Here is a 26,954-nt window from a genome sequence, read left to right on the forward strand (position 1 = left end):
TTTTAAAAAGCATAGTCTGATTAGGTATTGGAAGATCAACCAATGGCCAACTTGAATACTAACAGCTATGCAGACCATATACATATTTTAAACTGTAGTCATATACCCATTATTCTGAAAGTAAGCCTTCTTTAATTCAGTGGGACTTGCATATGAATATTTGTACACAGAAGTGCACCATTTGTTATGGATCCTTATAATCGCAGGAGACGACGGGATCCCAGCTGAGCTGTTTAAAATCTTGGAAGGTGATGCTGTCAAAGTGATGCATGCCATATGCCAGCAAATATGGAAAACACAAGATTGGCCATCAGATTGGAAAAATTCAATTTATATCCCCATACCAAAAAAGGGAAACGCTAAAGAATGCTCAAACTTCCGTACAGTGGTACTTATTTCCCATGCCAGTAACGTAATGCTCAAGATCCTACAAGGCAGGCTCCAGCAATACATGGAGCGAGAGTTGCCAGATGTCCAAGTTGGGTTTAGAAAAGGCAGAGGAACCAGAGACCAAATTGCCAATATCCGCTGGATAATGAAGGAAGCCAGGGAGTTTCAGAAAAACATCTACTTCTGCTTTATTGACTATTCTAAAGCCTTCAACTGTGTGGATCATAATAAACCATGGCATGTTCTTGGTGGTATGGGGATACCAAGTCACCTTGTCTGTCTCCTGGGAAATCTGTATAAAGACCAAGTAGCCACAGTAAGAACAGATCATGGAACAACAGACTGGTTCAAGATTGGGAAAGGAGTGCGGCAGGGCTGCATACTTTCACCCTCCCTATTCAACTTGTATGCAGAACACATCATGCGACATGCGGGGCTTGAGGAATCCAAGGCCGGAGTTATAATTGCTGGAAGAAACATTAACAACCTTAGGTATGCAGATGATACCACTCTGATGGCCGAAAGTGAGGAAGAGCTGAGGAGCCTTATCACCAAGGTGAAACAAGAAAGTGCAAAAGCTGGGTTGCAGTTAAATGTCAAGAAAACCAAGATCATGGCAACTACACCTATTGATAACTGGCAAATAGAGGGAGAAAACGTGAAGGCAGTGACAGACTTTATATTTCTAGGCGCGAAGATCACTGCAGATGCAGACTATAGCCAGGAAGTCAGAAGACGTTTACTTCTTGGGAGGAGAGCAATGGCCAACCTTGACAAAATAGTGAAGAGCAGAGACATCACACTGGCAACAAAGGTCCGCATAGTGAAAGCAATGGTATTCGCCATAGTAACCTATGGATGCGAGAGCTGGACCATAAGGAAGGCTGAGCGAAGGAAGATAGACGCTTTTGAACTCTGGTGCTGGAGGAAAATCCTGAGAGTGCCTTGGACTGCAAGAAGATCCAACCAGTTCATCCTCCAGGAAATAATGCCCGGCTGCTCACTGGAGGGAAGGATATTAGAGGAAAAGCTGGCCACATCATGAGGAGACAGGAAAGCTTGGAAAAGATTACGATGCTGGGAAAAATGGAAGGAAAAAGGAAGAGAGGCCGACCAAGGGCGAGATGGATAGACGGTATCCTTGAAGTGACTGGCTTGACCTTGAAGGAACTGGGGGCGGTGACGGCCGACAGGGAGCTCTTGCGTGGACTGGTCCATGAGGTCACGAAGAGTCGGAGACGACTAAACGACTGAGCAGCAGCAGCAGCATAATCGCTTTAGTAAATACTAGCTGTGCCTGGCCACGCGTTGCTGTGGCGAAGTCTGGTGGTATGGGAAATAAAGTATTGAGGAATTGGTGGTAGTTAAGGTAAAGGGTAAAGGTTTTCCCCTGACATTAAGTCCAGTCGTGTCTGACTCATTGGTGCTCATCTCCATTTCTAAGACGAAGAGCCGGCGTTGTCCGTAGACTCCTCCAAGGTCATGTGGGATGACTGCATGGAGCGGCGTTACCTTCCCACCGGAGCAGTACCTATTAATGCACTCACATTTGCATGTTTTTGAACTTCTGGGTTGGCAGAAGCTGGGGCTAACAGTGGGAGCTCTCTCCGCTCCCCCAATTCAAACCTGCGGCCTTTCGGTTCAGCAGCTCAGTGCTTTAACACGCTGCGCCATCAGGGGATATTATTTCTTAAAGGTTGTGAATATACAATATTTCTGATTGGTTTTTTTTTGTCTGTTGGAGGCAAGTATGAATGCTGCAATTAGGAAAAATGATTAGGATGTAATGGCCTTGCAGCTTTAAAGCCTGGCTGTTTCCTCCCTGAGTGAATGTTTTGTTGGGAGGTGTTAGCTGGCCCTGATTGTTTCCTGTCTGGAATAACCTTGTTTTCAGAGTGGTGTTCTTTGCGATATTTTATGTGCTTCTACTGTCTGTGGCCCTGAGAAAACAGAGGATTTGCCAGACTTTGATGATGGGAATACTTTGTTGGGAGGTGTTAGCTGGCCCTGATTGTTTCCTGTGTGGAATTCCCCTGTTTTCAGAGTGTTGTTCTTTATTTAGTGTTCTGATTTTAGAGATTGTATTGTTCTGTTTTATTATACCACATTAATTTTTATATATTCTGATTTTAGTGTTTTTGAATACTTGGAGCCAGATTGTATTCATTTTCACAGTTGACCGCAACACAATAATAATAATAATGATAGTAATAATAATGACTTTGGTAATACACAGTGCTTCACTCCCTTCTCAGCTTCCTTTCTGGAAGAATCCTTTCTAGGAGGTGTTATAATAATAATAATAATAATAATAATAATAATAATAATAATAATACTTTATTTATACCCCGCCACCATCTCCCCAGCGGGGACTCGGGGCGGCTAACATGGGGCCATGCCCAAAGCAATACAATATAATAAAATATAAAACAGCATATCATAACATAATTAAAAATAATACAATACATAATAATAAACATCACATCAAGAAATCAAGAAACAGTCAAACAAGAGCAGGCCGCATGAACACAAAGATAAAACCCGGAGTGTGAAGGACAGAGGGGTACTCCAATGTGTACAGGGACATATGAGAGTGGGGCAGTTTAGTGGATAGATGTTTGGGGGGAGTAACACAGAAATATATAACAGAAGTTACTCACCAAAAGCACAGCGGAAGAGCCATGTTTTCAGGTCTTTCCTAAAAGCTAACAAAGTGGGAGCTTGCCTGATTTCAGTAGGCAGTGAGTTCCATAGTCGGGGGGCCACAGCAGAAAAGGCCCTCTCCCTTGTACTCACAAGGCGGGCCTGGGATAACGACAGTGGTGATAAAAGGGCCTCCCCGGATGATCGTAAAGATCGGGCAGGTTTATGGAGGGAGAGACGGTCACGGAGGTAGGTGGGTCCCAAACCGTTTAGGGCTTTATAGATGATGGTCTGCACCTTGAATTGGGACCGGAAGATGAACGGCAGCCAGTGGAGCTCCTTAAACAAGGGAGTGGATCTCTCCCTGTAACTTGCCCCCGTTATTAATCTGGCAGCCGAGCGTTGGACCAATTGTAATTTCCGGGCCGTCTTCAAGGGAAGCCCCACGTAGAGCGCATTACAGTAGTCCAGTCTAGAGGTAACTAAGGCATGCACCACTGTGATCAAGTCAGACTTCACGAGGTATGGTCGCAGTTGGCGCACAAGTTTGAGTTGTGTCATCTGCGTAGAGATGGCAACGCCCTCCAAAACTCCGGATGACCTCTCCCAGTGGTTTCATGTAGATGTTAAAAAGCATGGGGGATAAGATAGACCCCTGCGGAACCCCACAGGTCAATGGCCAGGGGTCCGAGCAGGTATCCCCCAGCTTCACCATCTGGGAACGACCCTCCAGGAAGGACCGGAGCCACTGCAGAACCGTGCCACCGAGCCCCATCCCAGAGAGTCGTCCCAGAAGGATACCATGGTCGATGGTATCGAAAGCCGCTGAGATATCCAGGAGAACCAACAGGGTCACACTCCCCCTGTCCAGTTCCCTGCGGAGGTCATCCACCAAGGCGACCAAAGCCGTCTCAGTACTGTGCCCAGGCCTGAAGCCAGACTGCGAGCAGTCCAGAAAATTGGTGTCATCGAGAAACCCCTGGAGCTGCGTGGCAACCACCCGCTCCAGAACCTTGCCCAGAAATGGGAGGTTGGAGATTGGTCTGTAGTTGTTACAAACCGATGGGTCTAATGAGGTCTTTTTTAGTAGCGGTTTTACCACCGCTTGCTTAAAACAAGATGGAAATGACCCCTGACCCAAGGAGGCATTTATTATAGCCACAAACCACTCCAACAACCCATCCTTGGCCCCTCCACGTCATCAGGAAGGACAAGCCGGAAAGAATCCCATAAGATCGAACAGACAGGTACCTCGGTTACCTCCGCTGGGACCACAGTTAAGCTGGAGTCCAACTCACGACGTATCTGAGCAACTTTGCCTGCAAAATGGTGCGCGAAATCGCTGCACCGAGTTGCCAAGTCATCAGGAAGCCCCTGGGTCTCAGGAGGCCGCAGGAGCTCCCCAACAACTCGGAACAACTCCGATGGCCTGTTGGCTGCAGACGCTATGCGGGTAGTCGTGAAAGCTTTCCTGGCTGCTCGCAGAGCCACGGAGTAAGCCTTAATAGCGGCTTTAGCCCGTGCTTGGTCAGACACATCCTGAGATTTCCTCCAGATGCACTCTAGTCCCCTCCTCGCACGCTTCATCACAGCCAGCTCCTCAGTGAACCAAGGAGTCGACGTGACTCTACGCAGCGAAAGGGGACGTTCGGGAGCGATCGTGTCCAGTGCCCTTGCCAACTCGCTGTTATAACGATCAGCCAGGACATCGACAGGATCGCCAGTCTCCAGAACAGGAAGATCCCCAAGAGACCTCAGGAGTCCATCCGGATCCGTCAGCCTCCTGGGGCGGACCATCTTAATGGGTCCCCCACCCCTGCGGAGGTTAGAAGCCACGGCGAAACTTAAACAGATCAGATGATGGTCAGACCATGACAATGGAAGAATATTTTGCTCTTCCACTCTGACTGTCCCACCATCCACAATAAAAACCAGGTCCAACGTATGTCCCGCCTGATGTGTGGGCCCAGATATAACTTGAGTCAGCCCCATGGTCGTCATGGCAACCATGAAATCCTGAGCTGCACCTGTCAAAGTGGTCTCGGCATGAATGTTAAAGTCCCCCAAAACTATAAGTTGTTGGGAGACCAGGGCTGAATTGGAGACCACTTCTGCTAGCTCGGACAGAGAGACTGCTGGGTTGCGGGGTGGACGGTACACCAGCAGAATCCCCAAGCTGTCTCGGGCTCCCACCTTCAGGAAGACACATTCAAACCTCGAAGACTGCGGAACGGCGCATCTGATCAGGGCGATGGACTGCCGAAAGATCACCGCGACTCCTCCTCCCCGCCCCCCAACCCTGGCCTGCTGATGCACCCCGAAGCCTGGTGGGCATAGCTGGGTGAGATTCACACCACCCAGCTCGTCCAACCACGTCTCGGTGATGCAAGCCAGATCCGCTCCCTCATCCAGGATCAAATCCTGGATGACAGCTGTTTTACCGTTTACAGATCTGGCGTTCAAAAGCAAGACCTTAAGGCTGGGGGGTCTGTCCTGAAGACTACCACACCTATTCCTCTCCAGGGTCGCAATAACTCTGTTGCGCTTCTCCCTGGGTCGTTGGTGACCGCTCTTCCTTCTCCCCCACACCACCTCAATGGGGCCCCACCCATGAGAACCCTCTTCCTCCTGAGAGATTGGCTGATTGAAATTGCCATTTAAGGGGGATAGTCAACTGTCCTGACATGAAAGGCCTCCAAGTGTGCTTGATTGTTTAAAGGTGAGGCTTATCTCTGCTGGTATGAGGGAAGAGGAGTCATCTAATATGATAACATCATCTAACGTGGGAGGGGGACTCGATACAACTGATGACTGATGACGGGGCTGGGGGGTAGAACAGACATGGCTTGAAGTTGGGGACTCTTGTATATCGCGATTCAGCCCGATGACTAGAGGGCGAATCAATGGGTCTACCAATACCCTCTTAAGAATGATGCCCCACTGTTGAAGTTTGGGTCCGTACAAAAGCAGTTCTTCCAATAACATTGTATCTTCCAGCCCAATGAGAAGACATAAGGAACGGTTCCAGGATTGATAGTCTCTGCGAAGCCAGTCAATGGTCTCGATCTTCACTTCCGACCGGCTTCGAGAAAGAATTTGTGAGATAGATATCTGGACCGCTCGCTTAGATGTCCATCTGCCTCTATTCAATAAAGAGTCCGAAACTTCTACTGCCACCTTGTTGGTTCGCAACAGATTGCAGGAAGTATCCCGAGATTGTCCAAACAGTTCCGGGGGCAGCGTGTTGTTTGTCCTCTGAGAGACTCTATTAGTCTCCTTCCAGGCAACCCTCCCCTGACCCTCTTTCCCAGAAAACAACCCATCCCCATCCTTGGCCACTTCCAAATCTGACCTATTCACTACCTTCTGCTCCTCTAGCTTTATTCTTCCATGGCCTTCCTGAGCTTTTAATTCCTCATTAATGTTAGTAGAACTGATTGGTACAGTTGTTATAGTGTCTATAGGGGAAGGATTTTTCGCAATCAGGGAAATTCCCTTGAATAGATGATCAATTTTCTTGTTCAGTGTCTCCAGTTGATACAAAACAGTGCTGAACGATTTCCCCAACAAATCACATAAGTGAAGAAGTTCATTTTTCCTCGGAGATTCCTGCCAACTCATTTCTAATACTTTCTCAAACACCTTCCTATAGTAACCACTCAAAACTTTCAAAGTTAACATACCATTTCTACTGTCTCTTTCCACTCAAGCAAATACCAACCAACATGCACACACCATCATTCACATTCTAATACCATCAATATACCAGTCAATTAACCTCAAGGAACTCACAAATCCTATGTGATCACTTCCTATGTCTAAGTATCAAATACACAAGCCCACTTCCTATCAACAATCAGATCTGTCTCCCTGCATCAAGTTTTCTCACTCCTATCTATAATATACACACATAAACACTCAAAGGTGAGGGAAAAAAACAAAAAAAAAACACACACACACACAATTAAAAATATAATAAAGTAAAATCAAGTAAAATAAAATAAAATAAGTAGAATAAAGTAGAGCATTGAGGATCCTGGCACCGCTGCTTCGTAAAGTCCACCCAGATCACAGAAGCCGATGAAGAGGCCCAGCTGTCTTCTCTTTGAGAGTTGATGGAAAGGCTTGGGAGGGCCGCCCGGTCCGGCGCGGCTTCCAAGGCCGAATTCTCACGATGAGGAAGGCTGGGAGGGGAGCTGGAGGCAGCAAAGGCAGAGGCAGAAGCAGGAGGAGCTCAGGCCGGCGAGGACATTCAGAGGGCCACTCGGGATGACACAAACCACCATAGGCCCGGATATCTTCTCTTTACACAAGCCGATGGTAAGGCTCAAGGAGGCTGCCTGAATCGGTGCAGCTTCCAAGGGCTTGAGTTAACTTTAAAGGCCCAGGAGGAGGCTGAGGAAAAAAAGGGGGGGAGGAGGCCACCCGGTTCGGCGCGGCCTAGTTCTCTTTATGAGGGCCTACCAGGAGTTGGGGGAGGGCCGACAGGAGTCGAGAGAGGCTGCCCGGTTCGGCGCGGCCTTCATCATCAAAGAGAAGCTGAGGAAGAGGCTAAGGGTGGCCGCCCGGTTCGGCGCAGCCACCCAAAGACAGCGGCGGGAGTGGAGGAAGGTCTCAGGGGTCGCCCAGGACGCCCACTGGAGGCTGCCCGGTTCGGCGCGGCCTCCACGATCGCATAGGAGACCGAGAGAGCCCACCCTGTTCGGCGTGGCCTCAATTTCCCCAGACAAGAAGTTGGAAGTAGTCACCTGGTTTGCCCAGCATACACCACCATCGGTATTCTGGGTTTTGAAGGCTCTCGGCTCTCGGAGGCTCTCGGGCCGAGCAGATAAAATGGTGGCCGGGCTTCTTCTCCTCTTCTCCCTCCCGATCCTCTGAGGCTCCCGTCAGCAACACCTGCAGCCCTCACATACCATCCAGGACCCCGAGAGTAGGTCAAAAATCTCTCCCCTCTGGCAATAGCAGCAAACAGGGGGCCCACAATAAAATATATAATGGTTTTAAATTCTTCACCAGCAGCGCTGATCATAGGGCCTGTTACTACGCCGCCATCTTGGGGAAAAAAAATTTGAAAACATTGACTCCAAAAATGCGTTGGATGATCCAGAATGTTGGATAAGCAAGTGTTGGATAAGTGAGACTCTACTGTAATTACTACATAGCATTACTGCGCATGGAACTACTTTTTCTGTCAAATTTGTTGTATAATATGATGTTTTGGTGCTTAATTTGTATAATCATTACCTAATTTGATGTTTAATCGGCTTTTCCTGAATCCCTTCTTATTATCCAACATATTCACTTATCCTGGTGGCCTGTTTATGCTGGATAAGTGAGACTCTACTGTATATTGATAATCTTATATTATCTGCTTAGAACTGGATTATATGAGGCCCCTTCTTCACAGTTGTATAAAATGCACACTGAAGTGGATTATATGGCAGTGTTGCCTCAAGATAATCCAGTGCAAAGCAGATAATATAAGATTCTAAATGGGTTATATAGCTGTGTAGAAGGGCCTTGAGTCTACACTGCCATATAATCCAGTGCAAATTAGATAATCTGTGGAAGAAGCCTAAGTGAGGCCTAAATCTGCCTGCCCCCTAACTGAACCCTGGCTGTCCCTTGGTTGCTAGGAGAGCAAGTGGGCAGAGATTAGCCCTGGCAACAATTGGATAAAAACAATTATTGCTCTCCCTCTAATTAGGACTTTATTTTTCTTTTCTTTTTGTTGTATCAGCCTAGAGGCGTGGATGATGGGTTGTGTTGTCAAATTTCGAGGTTGGGGGGCCTGTACTTTTGTTGTTTTGTCCGGTGCCCTGATTCCATCACTCTTTTATATATATAGATGGCAGGTACCAAGCTAACAAAGACAGACATTACACATATTTATACATTTTGGAATTGTTTATCTTTATATGAAAACTTCTAAAAATATTGACATTGATAAGGAATATAGATATATGCATATGACTTACATGCTGTAGTGTAGAGAGCTATGTTGGTAACAATAACAACTTCCTTTTGTTCTACTGGAAGGCTTTTTTCTCTAAAAAAAGAATTTTTTTCTATTACCTTTGTAGGAAATTCTATAGATCCTCTCATTACAATGTATAATTCCTCAGTCCAACGACTACCTTTGGTACATCATATCTGATAGTCTGATAACTTTATTCTTAAATATTAAATATATTAAAATGCATTCAAAGTTGTGCACAAATCACACAACATTAAAATTTCAACCCTAGTCGGTTTGTGAAAGTTGATTGATACACTTTTTTAAAATTCACTGATGGAACGAGAGCAAGGATATGGCCATCCTGGCCTCTCTAAGAAGGACGTTCCAAAGTCGTCCTTAGAGAAGCCACCAAGAAGATCCTTTCCTTTACTCCCATGAAATGGGCCAAAGAAGGTGCTATGATACAGAAAAGGATCTCTCCAGAAGGTCTTAGAATTTTAATGGGCTCATATAAGGAGATAAGATTCTTCAGATAACCTGGATACAAGTTGTATATGGCTTTATAGGTCAAAACTAGCATTTTGAATTGTGCCTAGGAATGCTCTGGCACCTGTTGCAACAAGAGAGTTGTTTGTTTCCTATGGCCAACCCCAGTTAGCAATCTGACTGCAATTACACCAGAAGTTTGTGACCACGTTTCAAAGATAGCCTCATGCAAGCCACATTACTATAATGATCCAAATGGAATATACCCAACATATTTAACCATATAACCATGCATATCCGACTTCTCCAGAAATAGGCACAGTCAGCACACTTATTTCAACTGCACAAATGCACTTCTGGTCACTTCTGAAGCCTGTATCTCCATGCTCAAAGCTAATTCCAATCTCCTCGGAATTGGGTGAAATGAAATAATAGAGCTGGTCATCATTAGCATACTGAAACTCCAAACAACATCTCCCAGTAGTTTCATGTAGATATTGTTACAGTAAGTAGTAACAGGATCAGGTATATATGTGTGTGTTAAAGCAAACCTTATGGTGTTAATTATTATGAGCAACTGCTGATGTAGGTCAGCAAGCAAACTTGGACCACACCAGGTGGGGTATAACTGTATGAGTTTTTAAAATGCAGTTGGTGATGGTGGTGGTGTTGCTGAATGAACAATGACTGACCAGCAATGCTCTTTGCTATGATGGAATAGCTATTTGTTTTATGTTCTATTCTTTTGGATGAAGAAGCCTTACTCTGTGCAACTTACAAGGACTATGTAAGTTTATTGAGCTATTTGATTTTGTATCTCTGCTGACAAGAGTAAAGATTTTTGTTCCTTTTCCTCTTGTTTGTGTGTCTTTTGCATTGGACCTGACTGATATCTGCTTATGCGCAACAGATATTAAATAACAAGACTAAGCCCTAAGAGACTCTACAGGCCAAAGACCAAAATGTCAAGACCCAGCAGCACCTTCAAAGTGTATCTCACCAGGAAAGAACTGAGCCACTGTAGACCAGTACATCCAAGTCCCATCCCAGAGAGGCAACTCAGGAGAATGTCATGGTCAATAGTATCAAAAGCTACTGAGAAGTCCAGCAGAACCAATCAGGACCACAGTTCTGGAGGGGTTGCATTACTCTTCTGAGACCAATTAGGGCACAAATTGAAAATTTACCCTCATCAGCCAGTTTTGACCACATGGCTCTGTGCGGGGTGGGGTTCCTCTTGATTGAAGGTGGTGGAGTGACTTTCAAAATGGCACACATGACCCACTGCAGTTAGAGATCAATGCCAACTGATCTATTTGGATCATGTGGCTTATTCATCAACTATCAAGTTCCAGGAGGGGCCACATGATCCTTTCCAGATGTCCTACCCCGATATGTCTGGTTAATGGGGGTGCTTCAATTCTTTTGACAAGCATCACTCATTTTTGACAGAAGCTACCCTCTCCTACTACTTAAAGTATATCTGGTCTAGTCTACTGATTGTCTGTTTAATTCACATTCCCATTATTAAAACAGACATTCCCTTTTGAGAGCTGATACTCCAAATTTGTAGAGCCTTTTTGTTTGTTTTTTCCTAGTATGTCAATTTATAAAGTTTTCAAATTTTAAAAGAAATGGTTCAGCTGGTTTAAAGCATTTTGAAGGTATTACTAGGAATCCACACACCACCTGTAAAGGCAATATTTTCTTTAAATGACTAAGATGTCAAAGGATGATAAAAACAAGGACAAATAGGCTAAGAGGTAACTTTTATTCCAGAGCTGTGACTATATTGAACTCTGTGGTTTCACATTGATGTTGCATTACGGGTTGTGTAATAGTGATTAGAAAGGATGGATGTTTTGTTTTTGTAATTCTACGTACATAATGTGTATTGGGAATGGCACTTAATTTCATTGTATGATGTACAATGACAATAAAGTTATTCTATTCTCTATATCAAAAATACAGAAGCTGGATTATGTGCTGAAGTATTTGACTCTGATTGAGCCCTCTGAATAAAATTCTCTAGAGTTCTGTTTTGTAAATATGTAAGATGTCAAAGGAAATTAAGCATAAATTTAGGGAAATTGTTTTTAGATCAAAACATTGATGTATGGATTTGTGGAAAACTGTGCATCCTTTTTTGATATCAAAGAGTATTTCCTGGTGGTTTGACAAAATGGGCAATTTCTGTAACATGCAAGTTCAACATTCTCCTTTACTTGCAGTGGGATCTTGTCTGTGAGAACGACTGGAAAACACCTCTAACTACCTCTTTGTTTTTTGTGGGTGTACTGTTTGGATCCTTTGTATCTGGACAGATGTCAGACAGGTAAAATGCATATATTAAAGCTCTGTGTCTGTATTTATACACAAAGATAAAAGCATGTATCAATTCTAACATAAATAACTGTAGTAGTAAGTGTGACACATCCTTTACACATACTAATGTATCTAGTTCTTAAATCTGCTAAGAAGTTGAGTTTCTCTTGCTTTTGTGTCCTTTTGTTCCCTTTTTTAAAATTTGCTACAATGATATATGTATTACAGCGATAACAAACTGACATAGCAAAATATTTTCAGGAATGCCAAAGAGCAACCTGAATAGCAACAGTTAAATCTGATATTGTTTCTAATTTGCAAACCTTTTAAAATACAGTTTCAAATAGATTAAAGGAGTGGGGCAAAGGGTTGGATCCAGAGGGGGGGAAATATAAGAAAGGATATTCTGAGAGACAGTGACTTACACAAATCAGTCCATTACATTTAGGAATGTATAAACATGAGAGTCTCATATAGTGTGTCTGTTTACTCACTACTCTTTATCTTACTAATCTCTGGTGTCATCATGTCTCCTTTGAATATGGGTCAGCTGCTAGCTTCCAGACAACTCAACAAAGGAGAAAAAGCTTGTTTAGAATCATAAAGTTGGAGGAGACCACAAGGGTCATCTAGTCCAAATCCAACCTGCCATATAAAAATATACAATCAAAGTAGTCCTGACAGGTGGTCACCTGGCCTCTGTTTAAAGGTCTCTGGAGAAGGACTCAATAATGCTCTCAGGCAGCCTATACCACTGTCAAATAGCCCATACCTCCAGCAAGTTCTACCTAATGTTTAGATGGAATATTTTTTCCTGCAATTTGAATCCATTGCTCCATGTCCTCGTCTCCAGAACAGAAGAAAACAAACCTGTCCCCTCATCAATATCCTTTCAAATATTTAAACATTTCAACATTTTCTTCTCCAAGCTAAACATAACCAGCTTTCTAAGCCACTGGTCATAGTGTTTGACTTCCAGACCATCAGTCCCTTTCTTCCTTTTGCTTTAACCAGTTGAGAAACTACAAGTCGCTTCTGGTGTGAGAGAATTGGCCGTCTGCAAGGATGTTGCCCAGGGGACGCCCGGATGTTTTTTTGACGTTTTTACCATCCTTGTGGGAGGCTTCTCTCATGTCCCTGCAAGGAGCTGGAGCTGATAGAGGGAGCTCATCCGTGCTCTCCCCGGGTTGGATTTGAACCTGGCAGCCTTCAGGTCAGCAACCCAACCTTCAAGTCACAAGGCTTTAATCCACTGCGTCACCGGGGGCAGTAACCAGTAAAACCGTGCTACTAGCTAAATCACTGTAAAGGGGCAAATGAAACCTGATATAGTCATTGCCTAAGTCTGGTTTGGGAAAAGTTCAGTTCTCAAACTGTTGATGAACTGTTCTGTCATGTCTCATAGAATAATAGAGTTGGAAGAGACCACGCGGGCCATGTTAACCAATATGACTTCTTGCTTAGAAGAGGTATTCAGCAGTGGCCAGAGAGACAAAAATTCCCCAGCCATGCACCTTTAATGGCTGAATAGAGAGAGTAGTGGAGGAAATTCTGAGGAAAAGTAGTGTTCTGCCCCAAGAGCATTTGACTGTCATGGAAGTTCTTTATTCATGAGCCAAGAAACCTAACAAAATGGTATCTTTCTTTGTTCAGCTTCACCATTTTAGCCCCTTTCAAGATCCTTACAGGCATATATTAGTACTAGTATTATTAATGTATTTGTGTGATAAAAAATACTAAAGAGAGAAACAAGATAAATATGCTAGAGACTTAACCAAAACAAAAGAGAGGAGAGATTTTAAACGTTAAATGTCTGAATTTTCATAGGACTCCTCTTGTGTCTTGGTCCAGTTTCAGGCATATTCCTCTCTCAACCTTGTTTTCTCTATTCATTATGGTGCATGTTTCAATTGTGATGAGGGCCACTAATTTAATCTATATTTAAGAAGTGGGGATCCTTTACTACATTCTCTCTTCATGCATATAAAGTGGGACTCTGTTTGTGAGGGAGATACACATGCATTAATTGTTGTTATTTTTCTATGCTTTCAAATCATTTCTGACTTATGGCAACCCTAAGGTAAACCTGTCACAGGGTTTTCTTGACAAGGTTTTTTCAGAAAGGGTTTGCCTTTGCATTCCGCTGAAGCCGAAGATTTTATCTTGCTCAAGGTCACCCAGTGGGTTTCCATGGCTGAAATGGGATTCAAACTAGTCTCCAGAATCATAGCCTAAGTCCAATCACTACACCATGCTGGCTTGCATGCATTAAATAGCCTCTATAATGTAATGCATCTATAAATTCTGTTTAATAACTGTCTGTTTTTGAAAAATCTGATTATAGATTTGGTAGGAAGAATGTTCTGTTTGCAACCATGGGAGTCCAGACTGGCTTTGGCATCATCCAGGTCTTCTCAACAAGTTGGGAGATGTTTTCAGTCCTCTTTGTCATTGTTGGAATGGGGCAGATCTCTAATTATGTGGCAGCATTTGTACTAGGTATGCAACCCTTTTAAGCAGAAAAAATTGTCTCAGCATCATTGCTTACTTTCTTAAAGAACAGCATCTTTTTGCTCTTCCCCAGAGCAGGATTACAAACATTGCTGAGCAGTACATAGTTTTTTTAAAAAAAATTACGATAACAATTAAAATGGATCATTAATATCTTACTGCATTCCATTCTCAAATCTGTATCCAACATGCAGATTTTACACACAACATGCCAGCATGATTTGCCACTGGTACTTTACAGACTAAGGTCACCATGCGGTTCCCAATGAAAAAGGCACCAACCCATACTAGGATTGTCACAGGACCTAATAGAAGTCCAGTTTCTCCTCGCTTGTCTCATTGCATCTCCAGTAGACTAATTTTGCTCTTTACTTTTGTTCAATGTAAGGCACTCAAGGTCTGAGTTTATGTGATGTACACTAAGCTAGGCTCAAAACAAGTTTTGGATTAGAATGAAGAAGGTATGCAGCAACCTTCCATTCAGTTCAGGGGTATTATTGACCCCAAGAAATTTATTGTCATAAGCTATGCATACTAACCCCATGGCTGTGGGCTTCAAATAGATTGCTTAAATTCAATTAAACTGATTGAAAGTTAACCCACTTTAATGGGAAACTAAATAGAACATAGAGATGTGTGAATACATCTCTAACAACTCTTGCAATTTTGTGGGGGGGGGGGGACTTAGTTTGGTTAGGGTTATGCAGCTATCAGTGTTACATGCTTTATTTGAGTGAAGTCATGTTCTCACCACTGACATCTTTAGGATAGTCCAGTGGCATGGTGCATCCTTACAGCCTTGTAAGGGAGTGTTCTACCATCTCCATGTCATGGAGAATACCTGCCACAACAGGAGAGAGAAGGAGGAATAGCTCCTTTTGGACTCTCCTCCCTGAATTTGAACAGCACCCACTTCAAAAGTATGCACAGTTTGAGGGAATCCTGCCACCTAGTGATAGATCTGCTAGAGTAGATCTATCCAGTTACTAAGATTTAGCTAGTATGCACTAATTCAACAGTGAGCAGTTGATTCAGTACATCTGCTCTAGTTGAGAGTAATCAGTGAGATTCAAGCTAATATGTTTTAAAAATCAAGGAATGCTCAGGTGCACATCAGTAGTATTTCAAATACAAACGTTGGATAAGTGAGTGTTGGATAAGTGAGACTCTACTGTATATGTTGAGCAATAACTGGAATATCAAAATCCAAAATTACCCCACATTCCAAAATTGTCCCAGTGGGTAACGGAGATAGTGACACTTTTGTTTTCTGGTAGTTTCATGTACATAGACTTCATTTCATACAAAAGCTTTTTAAATATTGTATCAAATTGCCTTCAAGCTTCATGCACAATAATTCTATGTATGAAACATTTCATGTTTAGACTTTGATCCCATCTGTAGGGTATCACTATGAATATATAGGCAAATTCAGATTTTCCAAAATAACCCAAAACACTTTTGCTTTCAAGTATTTTAGATAAAAGATGCTCAAACTATATCTAATGTTCATGCTTTGGAGCTATGGCTGTGACAGACACACATCTGTTTTTATTATTATAGATTTTCCTGAAAAGATATTAGAGATACATTCAAATAGCCTTAATAATGTCGAATTTGTTTCAAACTACGAAATTAGTTTATAACAAAGGTGATCAAATCGTACTCCTTCAAGTGGTATTGGACTGACATTCCCAGCACTCCTAGCTATTGATTAGGCTGTTTAGAGCCAATGAAAGTTGCAGCTGAGCAACATTCAGAATGTTGTCTTTTGTCCACCCTTAGCCTAAAATATCTACTATTACTGGACTGTGAGTTCTTTGTTAATTGACTAATCGTTTTATTCCATAGCAAGTGGACATTACAGATTTCATCAATTTGTCATATTGAAGACTATGATATATCACAGTTTCCATTCCCAAATTATTACATATTCTTAGTAAGAACAGTGTTTATTTAGCACTCAAAATACCACTATCTTGGTATTTATTACCTCATGTATCAGTAAAACCTTAAATCTTTTACTTAATACAGAAATAAAAATTAAAGTCTATCCCTTATATCTAAGAAGTCATAAAAATGTGGCATAGCTGTTTTCTAATCTCAAGAAAATTTGTACATAAAATAAAATAAGTTCTTAAAAAGTTAAAGTGATAATTGATATTCATTTGTTTTAACAGGCACAGAAATTCTCGGCAGCTCAATCCGTATTATATACTGCACTTTAGGTGTTTGTCTGTTTTATGCCTTGGGCTACATGTTGCTGCCACTGACTGCTTACTTCCTCCGAGATTGGCGGATGCTGCTCTTGGCCCTTACCTTGCCGGGGCTGCTGTACATTCCTCTGTGGTGGTATGTATTTGTCATTGTTGTTTGCTATCAAGTCACCTTTGGCTTATGGGGACCCCGTGAAGCAGAGATCTCAGAGAATCTTAGGGTATATCTACGCTGTAGAATTAATGCAATTTGATACCATGGTTCCGTGATGTGGAGTCCTGGGATTGTAATTTGATGAGGCATCAGCACTCCTTGACAGATTAAATACCTTGTAAAACTACAGCTCCCATGATGTGAAAACATTGAGACGTGGTACTTAACGTGGTTTCAAATTGCATTAATTTTGCAGTGAAGGTGCTTCTTTAGTCATCAGCAGTCTTGTTCAAATCTTACACACCCAGAGCTGAGGCTTCATCTTTGAAGCAGCTCATCTGCAATGTGTTATTCCTCTTTCCTTTCTTTTTATTGAGTTATTATTATTATTATTATTGGCAGTGTGTCATGTCATCTAATATAAATAAAGTATGATTACCTCACTTTAGCCATCTATATATATAAAAGAGTGATGGCATCAGGGCAGCGGACAAAACAACAAAACTACAGGCCCCCCAACCTCGAAATTTAACAACACAACCCATCATTCACGGCTCTAGGTTGATACAACAAAAAGAAAAGAAAAATAAAGTCCTAATTAGAGGGAGAGGAATAATTGTTTTTATCCAATTGCTGCCAGTTTGAAGGCTAAGCTCCGCCCACTTTGTCTCCTAGCAACCTACTCAGCCCAGGGGACAGGCACAGTTAGGCTTCACTTAGGCCTCTTCCACAGATTATCAGATTTGAACTGGATTATATGGCAGTGTAGACTCAAGGCCCTTCCACACAGCTATATAACCCATTTAGAATCTTATATTATCTGCTTTGAACTGGATTATCTTGACTCCACACTGCCATATAATCCACTTCAGTTTGCATACTAAACATAAAGACTACCATACAACAGACATTCAATACCACCACTACCTCAACAATTTCTCACCAACACCACCAGACATCGCCACAGCAACGCGTGGCTGGGCACAGCTAGTTTTTAATAAGAGTTCAGACTCAGCTTCCTCTCAGGCCCATTTGTATTGTATGGATTTTCTCTCAGACCCGTCTGTTAAGGTGAAGACGTTTTTATTTAGGCTGGCCTTTCAATCTTATTTCTGAAGTTGTGTGTAAAGCAATTTTCTGTAAATTTCTAATCATTTATTGAAATTATTTAAAACATAGTTTAAACTATGTTGATTACTGATATTTGACTCCTTGATGGAATATATTGATTGGCTCTGTAACTGTAACTATGTCCATTTTAAATGAACTGTTTTTAGTGTTTGTCTTATGATGTTGTTTTATTATGTTTGCTATGTTCAAGCTGTGTATGATGTTTCTGACAATTGACTGTTTTTGCACACATGTTGGAAACTGCCCGGAGTCCTCTCAAGGAGATGGAGCAGTATATAAATAAAGTTTTTATTAGTAGTAATAGTAGTAGTAGTAGTAAACAAAAGATGTCTTTAATAATGTTTTTAATAATATTGATATTTAATTATTTTTAACTTTTATAAATTAATGTTTCAATTTGATCTTTTTAAAATTATCACAAGCTGCCTTGAATTTCATTTTGGGAGACGTATGGCAACTCTAAGGGGTACAGAGCATGGGAAATTTGTTCAGAGGCAGTTTGAGATTGCCTCCTTCTGAGGCTGAGGGAGTGTGACTTGCTCAAGGTCACTCAGTAGGTTTCAGTGACTGAGTGGGAACTCACAACCATGTCACCTGATCCAACACTCAAACCAGTTAATCTACATTGGCCCAGTCCTCAAACTACACTCCACCCCCTCCCCCAACAGTCTGAGTCACCGTAAACTGGCCTTCTGATTTAAAAGTTTGAGGACTACTGTACTATGGCATGGTATCTTTTAGTAGCGTTCTTTCATGATATTCATTCATTACTCTTTTTATATCTTATGTTATGCTCTACCTTATTAATACCATATTTAACTGATTACTGGCTTTTTGATAGGCATCCCTTTCTTATATGCCAGACAACAAACTGTAACCTTATCATTAAATGCTTTTATGATCACAGTGTTATTTATGGTAGTAAGATTTTATAACCCATTTAAAACCTGCAGGTTCATCCCTGAATCCCCTCGATGGCTGCTCTCTCAAGGAAGGCTTGAGGAAGCAGAAAACATTATTCGGAAGGCTGCCCAAAAGAATGGTGTTACAGCTCCAGAAGTAATATTTGATCCCTCTGAGGTAAACTTGCATGTGTATTGTATCTGGTAAGAGTTTCCCCCTAAGACTCCTGCATTTTGATATGGTAGCATCTGTTAAAACTTTCTGCTCCATTTAATCAATGCTACCAAGTCTCATTCCATTACACAAAGCTGCTGGTTATCAAATTACAGTAAAACCCCGCTGATCCGAGCCCTGCCGATCCGAGCCTCCGTGCCATCTGAGCGGGTGAACGGGGAGGGCCACAAAGGCCCTCCCCGTTCACCGGCTCACTGGCTGACTCCTTCGCCACGCGAGGCGCCGGTGCTCCCAGCCCCTGGTGTGACGAAGGAGCCAAGACACAGGCGGGCAGGTGAATGGGGAGGGCCTTTGTGGCTCGCTGGCTGGCTGGTTAGGTGCCCTGTGCATGTTGCTAGATAGATAGCAAGCTACCTAGCAACACGCATGGGGCACCTAAGGGGCGAGCGCCCCGTACGTGTTGCTAGGTAGCTTGCTATCTACCTAGCAACATACACGGGGCACTTAGCCAGCGAGCGGGTGAACGGGGAGGGCCTTTGCGGCCCTCCCCGTTCACCCGCTCACTGGCTGGCTCCTTCGCCACGCCGAGCGCCGGTGCTGCTGGCCCCCGGCATGACGAAGGAGCCGAGGCACAGGCAGGCGGGTGAACCGGGAGGGCCTTTGCGGCCCTCCCCCTTCACCCGCTCGCTGGGTGGCCCAAACACCCGCAGAAGGGAGAAGTTTCCTCTCCCTTCGGCGGGCGCTTGGACCCAGGGAAGCGCGAAGCGTGCCGCTTCCCTGGGTCCAAGCACCCGCTGAAGGGGGAGGAAACTTCTCCTTTCGGCGGGCGTTTGGGCCTTTAGAGAAGCTTGAAGCTTCTCTAAAGGCCCAAACGCCTGCCGAAGGGAGAAGTCCTTTGGCGGGCACCAGGGCCTGGTTATCCGAGTTATCTGTTTAACTTGGATAACAAGGGTTCTACTGTACTTCTATCCTTAACTATGTTACACCTGCATGGAAGGCACCCTGTGCTGTATCTTGAGATTAGACAGCAGCCAGCATTTGTTTCCCAGCTTCCTTAAACTCGGCATGCTCTATATCAGTGGTTCTCAATCTGGGGTTCCCAGATGTTTTTGGCCTTCAACTCCCAGAAATCCTAACAGCTGGTAACCTGTCTGGGATTTCTGGGAATTGTAGGCCAAAAACATCTGGGGACCCCAGGTTGAGAACCACTGATCTACATTATTCCTTATATTTAGCTGCTATAAAATGTTAAGGTCTTTCCAGTTTAGCTGTTTATAAGAACAACAGATCTGCACATGTTGGTTCTTGGGGTGGTATATGCTATAGATATCTTCCTTGGTTCAGCAAATACACAACACTAACTTTGCTTATGAAAAAATGTTAATCCTTTCCAGATACGATTCCATTATTATTTCATGTGCTGACTCAAATTAAGCTGTACAAATAACCTGGAAACCTACTGGAGAGTGCTCCTTTTAGAACATTATGTTGTAATCACATGATTTTGGGAAGATGACAACAAGTTTTCACATGTTGTGTAATTTGTCGCTCATAGTTACAAGACTTGACAACCCGGGACCAACAAACATACAGCATTTTGGACCTGGTGAAGAGTCAGAATATCCGCTGTATCACTATTATGTGTGTAATTTTATGGTAAGCATAAAAAGCATCTTAAAATGCACTCTAATGGCTGGAACCTGCAGACTTAATGCTCCATAATATTGTATTTACTTATAGAAAGGTGAATATACTTAACAGAGTATCATATGCAAATATCTCTACCCCCATTCTAAATCACAAACAGTCACTATTTAGACAAGCATTGTCTTTGAGGAATTCATTTCTAAGATGTACTCACACTTAAATATGTGGTGGGAAAAGTGTGTGCATGTGTACACTAATTTTTGTCTCTCACAATTTGATGCTACTGGATCAGCACCCAAGGCAGTTTGTCTGTTGCCAAACAATACTGCTTTTATGGTTGAGTTACAAAAAAGCCATTTATTATACCAGCTAGTATTCCAGGGACACATTACAGGAATTGTCTTCTCAGCGTGCTAATTTTCAATGTACAGAAAGGTTAGTAGTGAATAAACATTTATCCCCCCCCCCCCCCAGTAATACCTGAAGTTTCTGATTGTGAATGGAATCCTGTTGGTTCCCTTACAGATACAATTAGCCAATTTTGTACAAGATACAACATCTGTATGAAGTTTAAAATGGAACAAGTGAAATTAGATGTGCAAATGCGCATTTTCATCCAATGTGCATTCATCTGCCTGTACTAAAATTTGCAGTAGTACTTCTCCCATTGCTGGTTATTACCACTCTACACAAGAGTTGCACAGTACAATTATTGCAGATCCCCACATATAGTTATCTATTCTATGCAATGCCATTCACTGTGTCTGACCTCTAGAAACAATCTTAGCTAAATGCTTTATTACAGAGCTAATCTGATTTTATGAAGGACATGATGGATAGTGGTTCTGACATGAACCTTTAGCCACCATACATCTGAAATAACAATTGAGGTGTATGCTTTGCACAGAAGGGTTAGTATAACAGGTGTGGATATCTCTAGACCTCCCTAACCCCAGCCCAGATTTCCTCTTCAAGAGGAATGTGGGGATAGCAAGGAGGCTTTGGAGCCATGGTAGGTTGAAAAAATCCCTAATTAATTATTGGTGGCAAGCTCGCAAATAATCAGATGATAATGTAAACAGTAACAGCAGAATTAGCTGATGTTCATGGTGCTTAGGAACCCATGCAGCTTATCTGTATTGCCACATGGTAAATGAAATACTGTTCTAGCCCAGTGCAGAACTCCTTGGCGGTCCCAGCAAATTTATAATAATACAGATCTATTTTTCAGGATGGTCATTGCCATAGGATACTTTGGCCTCTCTTTGGACACTCCTAACTTGCATGGAGACATCTATCTCAATTGCTTCCTTTCGGCAGTAATCGAAGTCCCAGCTTATATCATCTCTTGGCTGCTCCTTCAATATTTTCCCCGGCGATATTCAATGGCAGCAGTCTTGTTTTTAGGAGGCTGTGTCCTGCTCTTCGTTCAGTTGGTGCCTACATGTAAGAACATCTTGCTTAACATAAACCTTTCCTCCTTTGATAGCTGTAACCCTACAAGAACAAGCTTGACCCCTCAGTGAATAAAAAGTAATAAGCAGTAGAGGGAGCTAGTGAAGCTGTATGCCATTTATAACATGAAAACAAAAACCTGATCTATTTAAATTCTTTATGTCTACAGAAAGGAAGCTCGGTGCTCTAAATCTGATGTTATGTCCATTTTATATTTGTCTTTATTATACTAACCTGACTTCACTGCAGTAGCCAAACATGCAACATGTCCATCAATTTATTTTAAGATGAAATATAAATAAAGACATAAAATGACCTGAAAAGTTCATAATTGAATGGCACAGGCATCCAATGAAGAAGGATGTTATCTGTAAATGAGCTGGCCTTATAGTTCCTTCCATCTCTGATTCTTTGTTTTGTTTTTTTCTGAAGTGGACTATCACAACTAGCCTCCTGAATTTTCAACAGAAAGGTGTTAAATGTTAGATAAAAGTGAAAACAGCAATAGAAGCAGGAGGCTGATGAATGGCTTGGTGATAGATTTAGTATCATCAAGTTTGGCTCTTGTTTGTAGACCTCGGCATACTATCCATTGTTCTGGTAATGACTGGAAAGTTTGGGATCACGGCTGCCTTCTCAATGGTTTATGTGTATACGGCTGAACTGTACCCAACCGTGGTGAGGAACATGGGAGTTGGTGCCAGTTCCATGGCCTCCAGAATTGGAAGCATCCTATCACCTTACTTTGTATATCTTGGTAAGTTAGTATCTTTGTTATTTTTTGCTTGGCAAAGCACCAAAGTACTGTGTTTTCTAGCATTACAGTGAACTCTTGCCTTTATCAAAACCGCTTTCTTAGTGCATTGCTCTTGACAAATCCTAGCAGTTTTATGGGACAAGAAGATTAACAGAAGTGAGGAAGCTGATCTATCCTTCGTTAATTTGCTACTGAGTAGTTCTTGATTAGCTTCCAAGCAGCTACTGGGATCCTCAAAACACAGTTTGTAAATGAAGGGTCTCTATAATCCACCTTAACACTAACACTCTTGTTTTCCTCTTGTGCTTTCTGACAGGGGCCTATGACAGGTTTCTTCCCTACATTTTAATGGGAAGCTTGACAGTACTTACAGGAATCCTCACTCTGTTTCTTCCAGAGAGTTTTGGGACACCACTCCCAGATACCATAGATCAAATGCTAAGGATTAAAGGGTACGTTTTAATTCATTTGTTACATTTTAAAAATATGTTTCATAAAGTGATGGTGGATTGCAGTAGATGTCTGTGGACTAATTAGGAGAGGACTCTTGAAAAGTTGTGAGGAGGGGCACTCCCATGTTCATGGGCAAGCCATAATAGGTTGAATTGTCAGATCACAAGGTATAAAACTCTGTGTGCCTTTGCTTTGGTCCAGAATTTCTAAAGACTGTATACCTTCATGCATAAGCTTGCCTAAGCTTAGAGAAAGGCTTTCTGTAGGCCCCACTGTCCTGACAGGCATAATGTGGTGGTACTGTGAGAGGGAATACAGAGGGCTTAAATCTTGAGGAACAAAAGTTGTCTTACCAGCTAGACTCCATTACATGTCTATGTTGTGGCTTCTTAGGGGCAAACAATACATTCTTTTTAATTCAAGGAAAAGCCAAATACACAGTGTTACATTCCTACTCCAAATTAGAGCTCCAGACCAGTTTTCCAACAAGCGCTGCTTCTTGTTTGGATTGCAGCAGGAGTTATGGGATCTTGCCCATATTCAGATTAGATTGATGGTTCATATGGCTGCTTTTTCTTTAGAATTAAATGTGTTTGGTTTAGTTTAAGTACACTTCTGAAAAGGTTGTACTGTTAGCTCTTCAATTTAATAAGAACCAGCATTTGGTTATATACAGTATTTTGAAATTAGGTCAGAAGTCAGATTGTTGAATTGATGATTGGCCACTTCCTTGAATGTGGAATAAACTACAGCATTTGGAGAATTGTATTTTCATGGCTTCTTTTTCATTTGTTTACAGAATTAAATACAGAAATACTCCCAAAAGCCAAAAGAAAACAAAGGAAGAAGAAAATACAGTAATTCTAAAAACTACATCTTTCTGATGAACTACACTGTATTTGCATTTTGAACTGAATAATACCCAAATATTTCCTTTAATTTGCTTCCAGAAAGAACTAATTGAAATCACTTTTTTCCTATAGTGACAAACTTATTTATTAAATATACATTCATTTTTGTGAATGTAACTTTGTTGTATATCCCAATATGGGATCTGAAATTGTACACATTACATGGAAAAATATCTGGGTGGGGGGGGGGGGGTAATATATTTGCTTTTAAGACTTTTGACAAATGATCTTCGTATGAGGTTGATTTTTTGTAAAAAAAAGAAAAAAGAAAAAAAAGAAATTGTAAACATCGAGATTGATCAACTGGCTTCACTGTCCAGTGCACATTGTCTAATGGTAAACATATTCCAGAATGTAAATATTGTCACACATTATTATCCAAGTTCGAATGCTGCTTCTCCTTGTTGAGATAATCGAGGCTTGAAATGAACGGAAGCAATAGGTTTGGAAGACATGACTTAAATACAACACTGATAATTTTTGCAATCAGAAGAAATGAGTGCTGAATGGTTTGAAAATGAGTGCGTGTTTCTGTATGCAAAACATTAGCTGTCTAGTTTTTGTTTGCAAACTACTTTACATTTTCCAGATGTAGTTTTAAATAATAATCATTGAGTACAATTCACATCTGGGAATGATGTTTTGCCTTATTTAGGCATATATTTATTTTTTATTATTAAGAATAGATTGCATTTATAATTCTTTTTTCCCTTTTAATATTCTAAGAGTTGAATTTTACCCGAGTGGCCTCTAACTCTAAAAGGCACTGCAATTAATCCATGTGTGTTTGTCTGTCCGTCAGTCCTCTTCACTCGCTGCCTGAAATGTTTTGAATAACTTACTAGGTATGTAATAAAGGTCTATTTAATATGGAATTTACTCTGTCAACCAAAAGTTAATCTGGTGCCTTTTGTCCCAAGTCCATATGGTTGCCTTTTGACTAAGCAAAGAGTTCATTATTTTAAATGAGTATTATGAAACTATAAAAACAAGTCTTATGCCTAAACAATTGTATCAAATCTACTAAGAGACTTTGTCCACTGAACTTGGCAGCCATCCTGACTGCATCTATTTGTTTCCTTTAAAACTCTGATTTGCACTTGATAGCAGTTAAAATAGTTTCTTTATGGTCTACAAAAAGACATTTTTTAAAAAAAATAATAAACATAAAGCAACATGCACTTGCATTTTTGTTCTTATAACTTGTGTAATGCCTTTGGGGATCTTCAAAGACTAAATGCATAAATATTTTTATAGCAAGAATCGCTAGCGAGCAGACATTCCTGCAGACAGTGCTGTCTTTAGCCACTCTAAAATCATGCTGTTCAATGTGAAATCCATCATATTATTCATAACATTTAACATGGAAATCAACACCATGTTCCTCTGGTGCTTCTTCCCAACTTCTTGCTGATTGCTGAAATTTCCGGGTTTCATTGACTTTTACTGTAGAGCTGTCCACTTGATGATAAAGAGTGTCAGAGCAGTAAATACTTTGGTTACTACCTTTAGTAGAAAGCAATAGTATAAATATTTGGAGAGGAAATGATGGGTTACGAGCATAACTGCAGATTTCCCAGTTTTGGGGTCATGATAGTTTGTCTAATATGAAAGGGACCCCTTGGCTGGGGATAGTGGCTTACCAACTCAAAGATACTGCACTTATCTGCAGTATTTCAAATGCCTTACAGTGCAGTCCTATACATGTCAATTCAGCAATAAATGCCAGCAACTTCTCTTGGACATAATTTTAGTGAATTATGTCTAAGATTTCGGCCTTAACGTATTTATGTGCCTTCAAGTTGTTTTTTTTACTTTTGGTGAAGCCATCAGTTTTTCTTAGCAAGATAGCCTTTGCCTTCCTTTAAGGTTGAAAGAGCATGAGTTATTCAAAGACACCCAGTGGGCTTCCATGGCTGAGCAGGGATTTGAATACTAGTCTCAGGAGTCATAGTCCAGTGCTCAAACTGCTCACTATACAGCCTACTGTACTGTTAACAAAAACTTTCCACTTTCCCCCACTTTTTCAGATTTTTTTAAAAAAGGTTTCTACAAGGTCGTACAACAGTTGGTTCGCGGACATCACAGCCAGGAAAGTTAGAGGAGCTTCAAAAGAGGGTCACAGTGTGATCTCTTGCAGCCTGGTTGAAAAAGGAGAGAAAAAGAGAAAACAAGGACAAGAATATCGCTTCTAGGACACATGTGTCATGTTGTGTGCCTAGAAGTAGTATTGGACTTATAGCACTTGTTTATGAAAAGTTGTATTCTCATCAAAGATTTCTGTTTCAATTTTCACTGTTCATTTTGAAAGAGCATATCCATTAAATATTTTCAGATTAATGGAATATGATATCTGAAATAAACAAAATTGTTCCTTCAACAAATCATGTAGTAGTCCTTTGAAAATCATTTTGATTCATGTGTTAATTATAAAATACTAGCTTGGGTACCCGGCATTGAAAAAGTCATCTTTTTATTTTACAAAACGCTTAAGGTTGTGGGTGAACTACAACTCACATTATGCCAGGTTAATCCCCTGAAACCCCATCAGTGGTTAAAGTTTGTCTCTTCCCAAACCCCTCCAGTATTCAAATCTGGGCATATTGGGTATGTGTACCAAGTTTGGTCCAAGTCCATTGTAGGTGGGATCCAGAGTTCTGTTTGATTGCAGGTGAACTATTAATCCCAGTACCTACAACTCCCAAACTCCCTGACAAGGGCCAATTCCCCCCCCCCCCCAAAAAAACCTACCACTACTCAAAATTGGGCATATAGGGTATATGTGCTAAATTTGGTCCAGATAATTGTTTGGGTTCACAGTGCTATCTGGATGTAGAAC

The 26,954-nt window shown here is 41.7% G+C and overlaps 1 protein-coding gene across 4 annotated transcripts in view; it reads left to right on the forward strand.

The window, feature by feature from the left end:
* LOC100566860 (organic cation/carnitine transporter 2) overlaps positions 1-26,499 on the forward strand; it is a 40,038-nt gene extending 13,539 nt beyond the window's left edge. The window contains exons 2-12 of one of the 4 annotated variants that reach the window (XR_010003852.1): positions 11,710-11,813; positions 14,148-14,302; positions 16,495-16,666; positions 18,769-18,895; positions 20,448-20,548; positions 21,771-21,985; positions 22,569-22,751; positions 23,068-23,203; positions 24,004-24,061; positions 24,842-24,960; positions 26,146-26,279. Coding sequence is in view for 2 of the 4 variants with exons in the window: in XM_008104731.3 (XP_008102938.1) it covers positions 11,710-11,813; positions 14,148-14,302; positions 16,495-16,666; positions 18,769-18,895; positions 20,448-20,548; positions 21,771-21,985; positions 22,569-22,751; positions 23,068-23,203; positions 24,004-24,061; positions 26,146-26,310 (1,416 nt within the window). In the remaining 2 variants the exon portion in view is untranslated. Of the gene's footprint in view, positions 1-11,709; positions 11,814-14,147; positions 14,303-16,494; positions 16,667-18,768; positions 18,896-20,447; positions 20,549-21,770; positions 21,986-22,568; positions 22,752-23,067; positions 23,204-24,003 lie in introns of all 4 variants that reach the window. The other 3 variants (XR_010003851.1, XM_062973889.1, XM_008104731.3) reach the window with 3 other exon arrangements.
* Positions 26,500-26,954: the final 455 nt, after the last annotated feature.

The sequence above is a fragment of the Anolis carolinensis genome, chromosome 2 (assembly GCF_035594765.1).
Source record: "Anolis carolinensis isolate JA03-04 chromosome 2, rAnoCar3.1.pri, whole genome shotgun sequence".
In the NCBI taxonomy this organism is placed as follows: domain Eukaryota; kingdom Metazoa; phylum Chordata; class Lepidosauria; order Squamata; family Dactyloidae; genus Anolis; species Anolis carolinensis.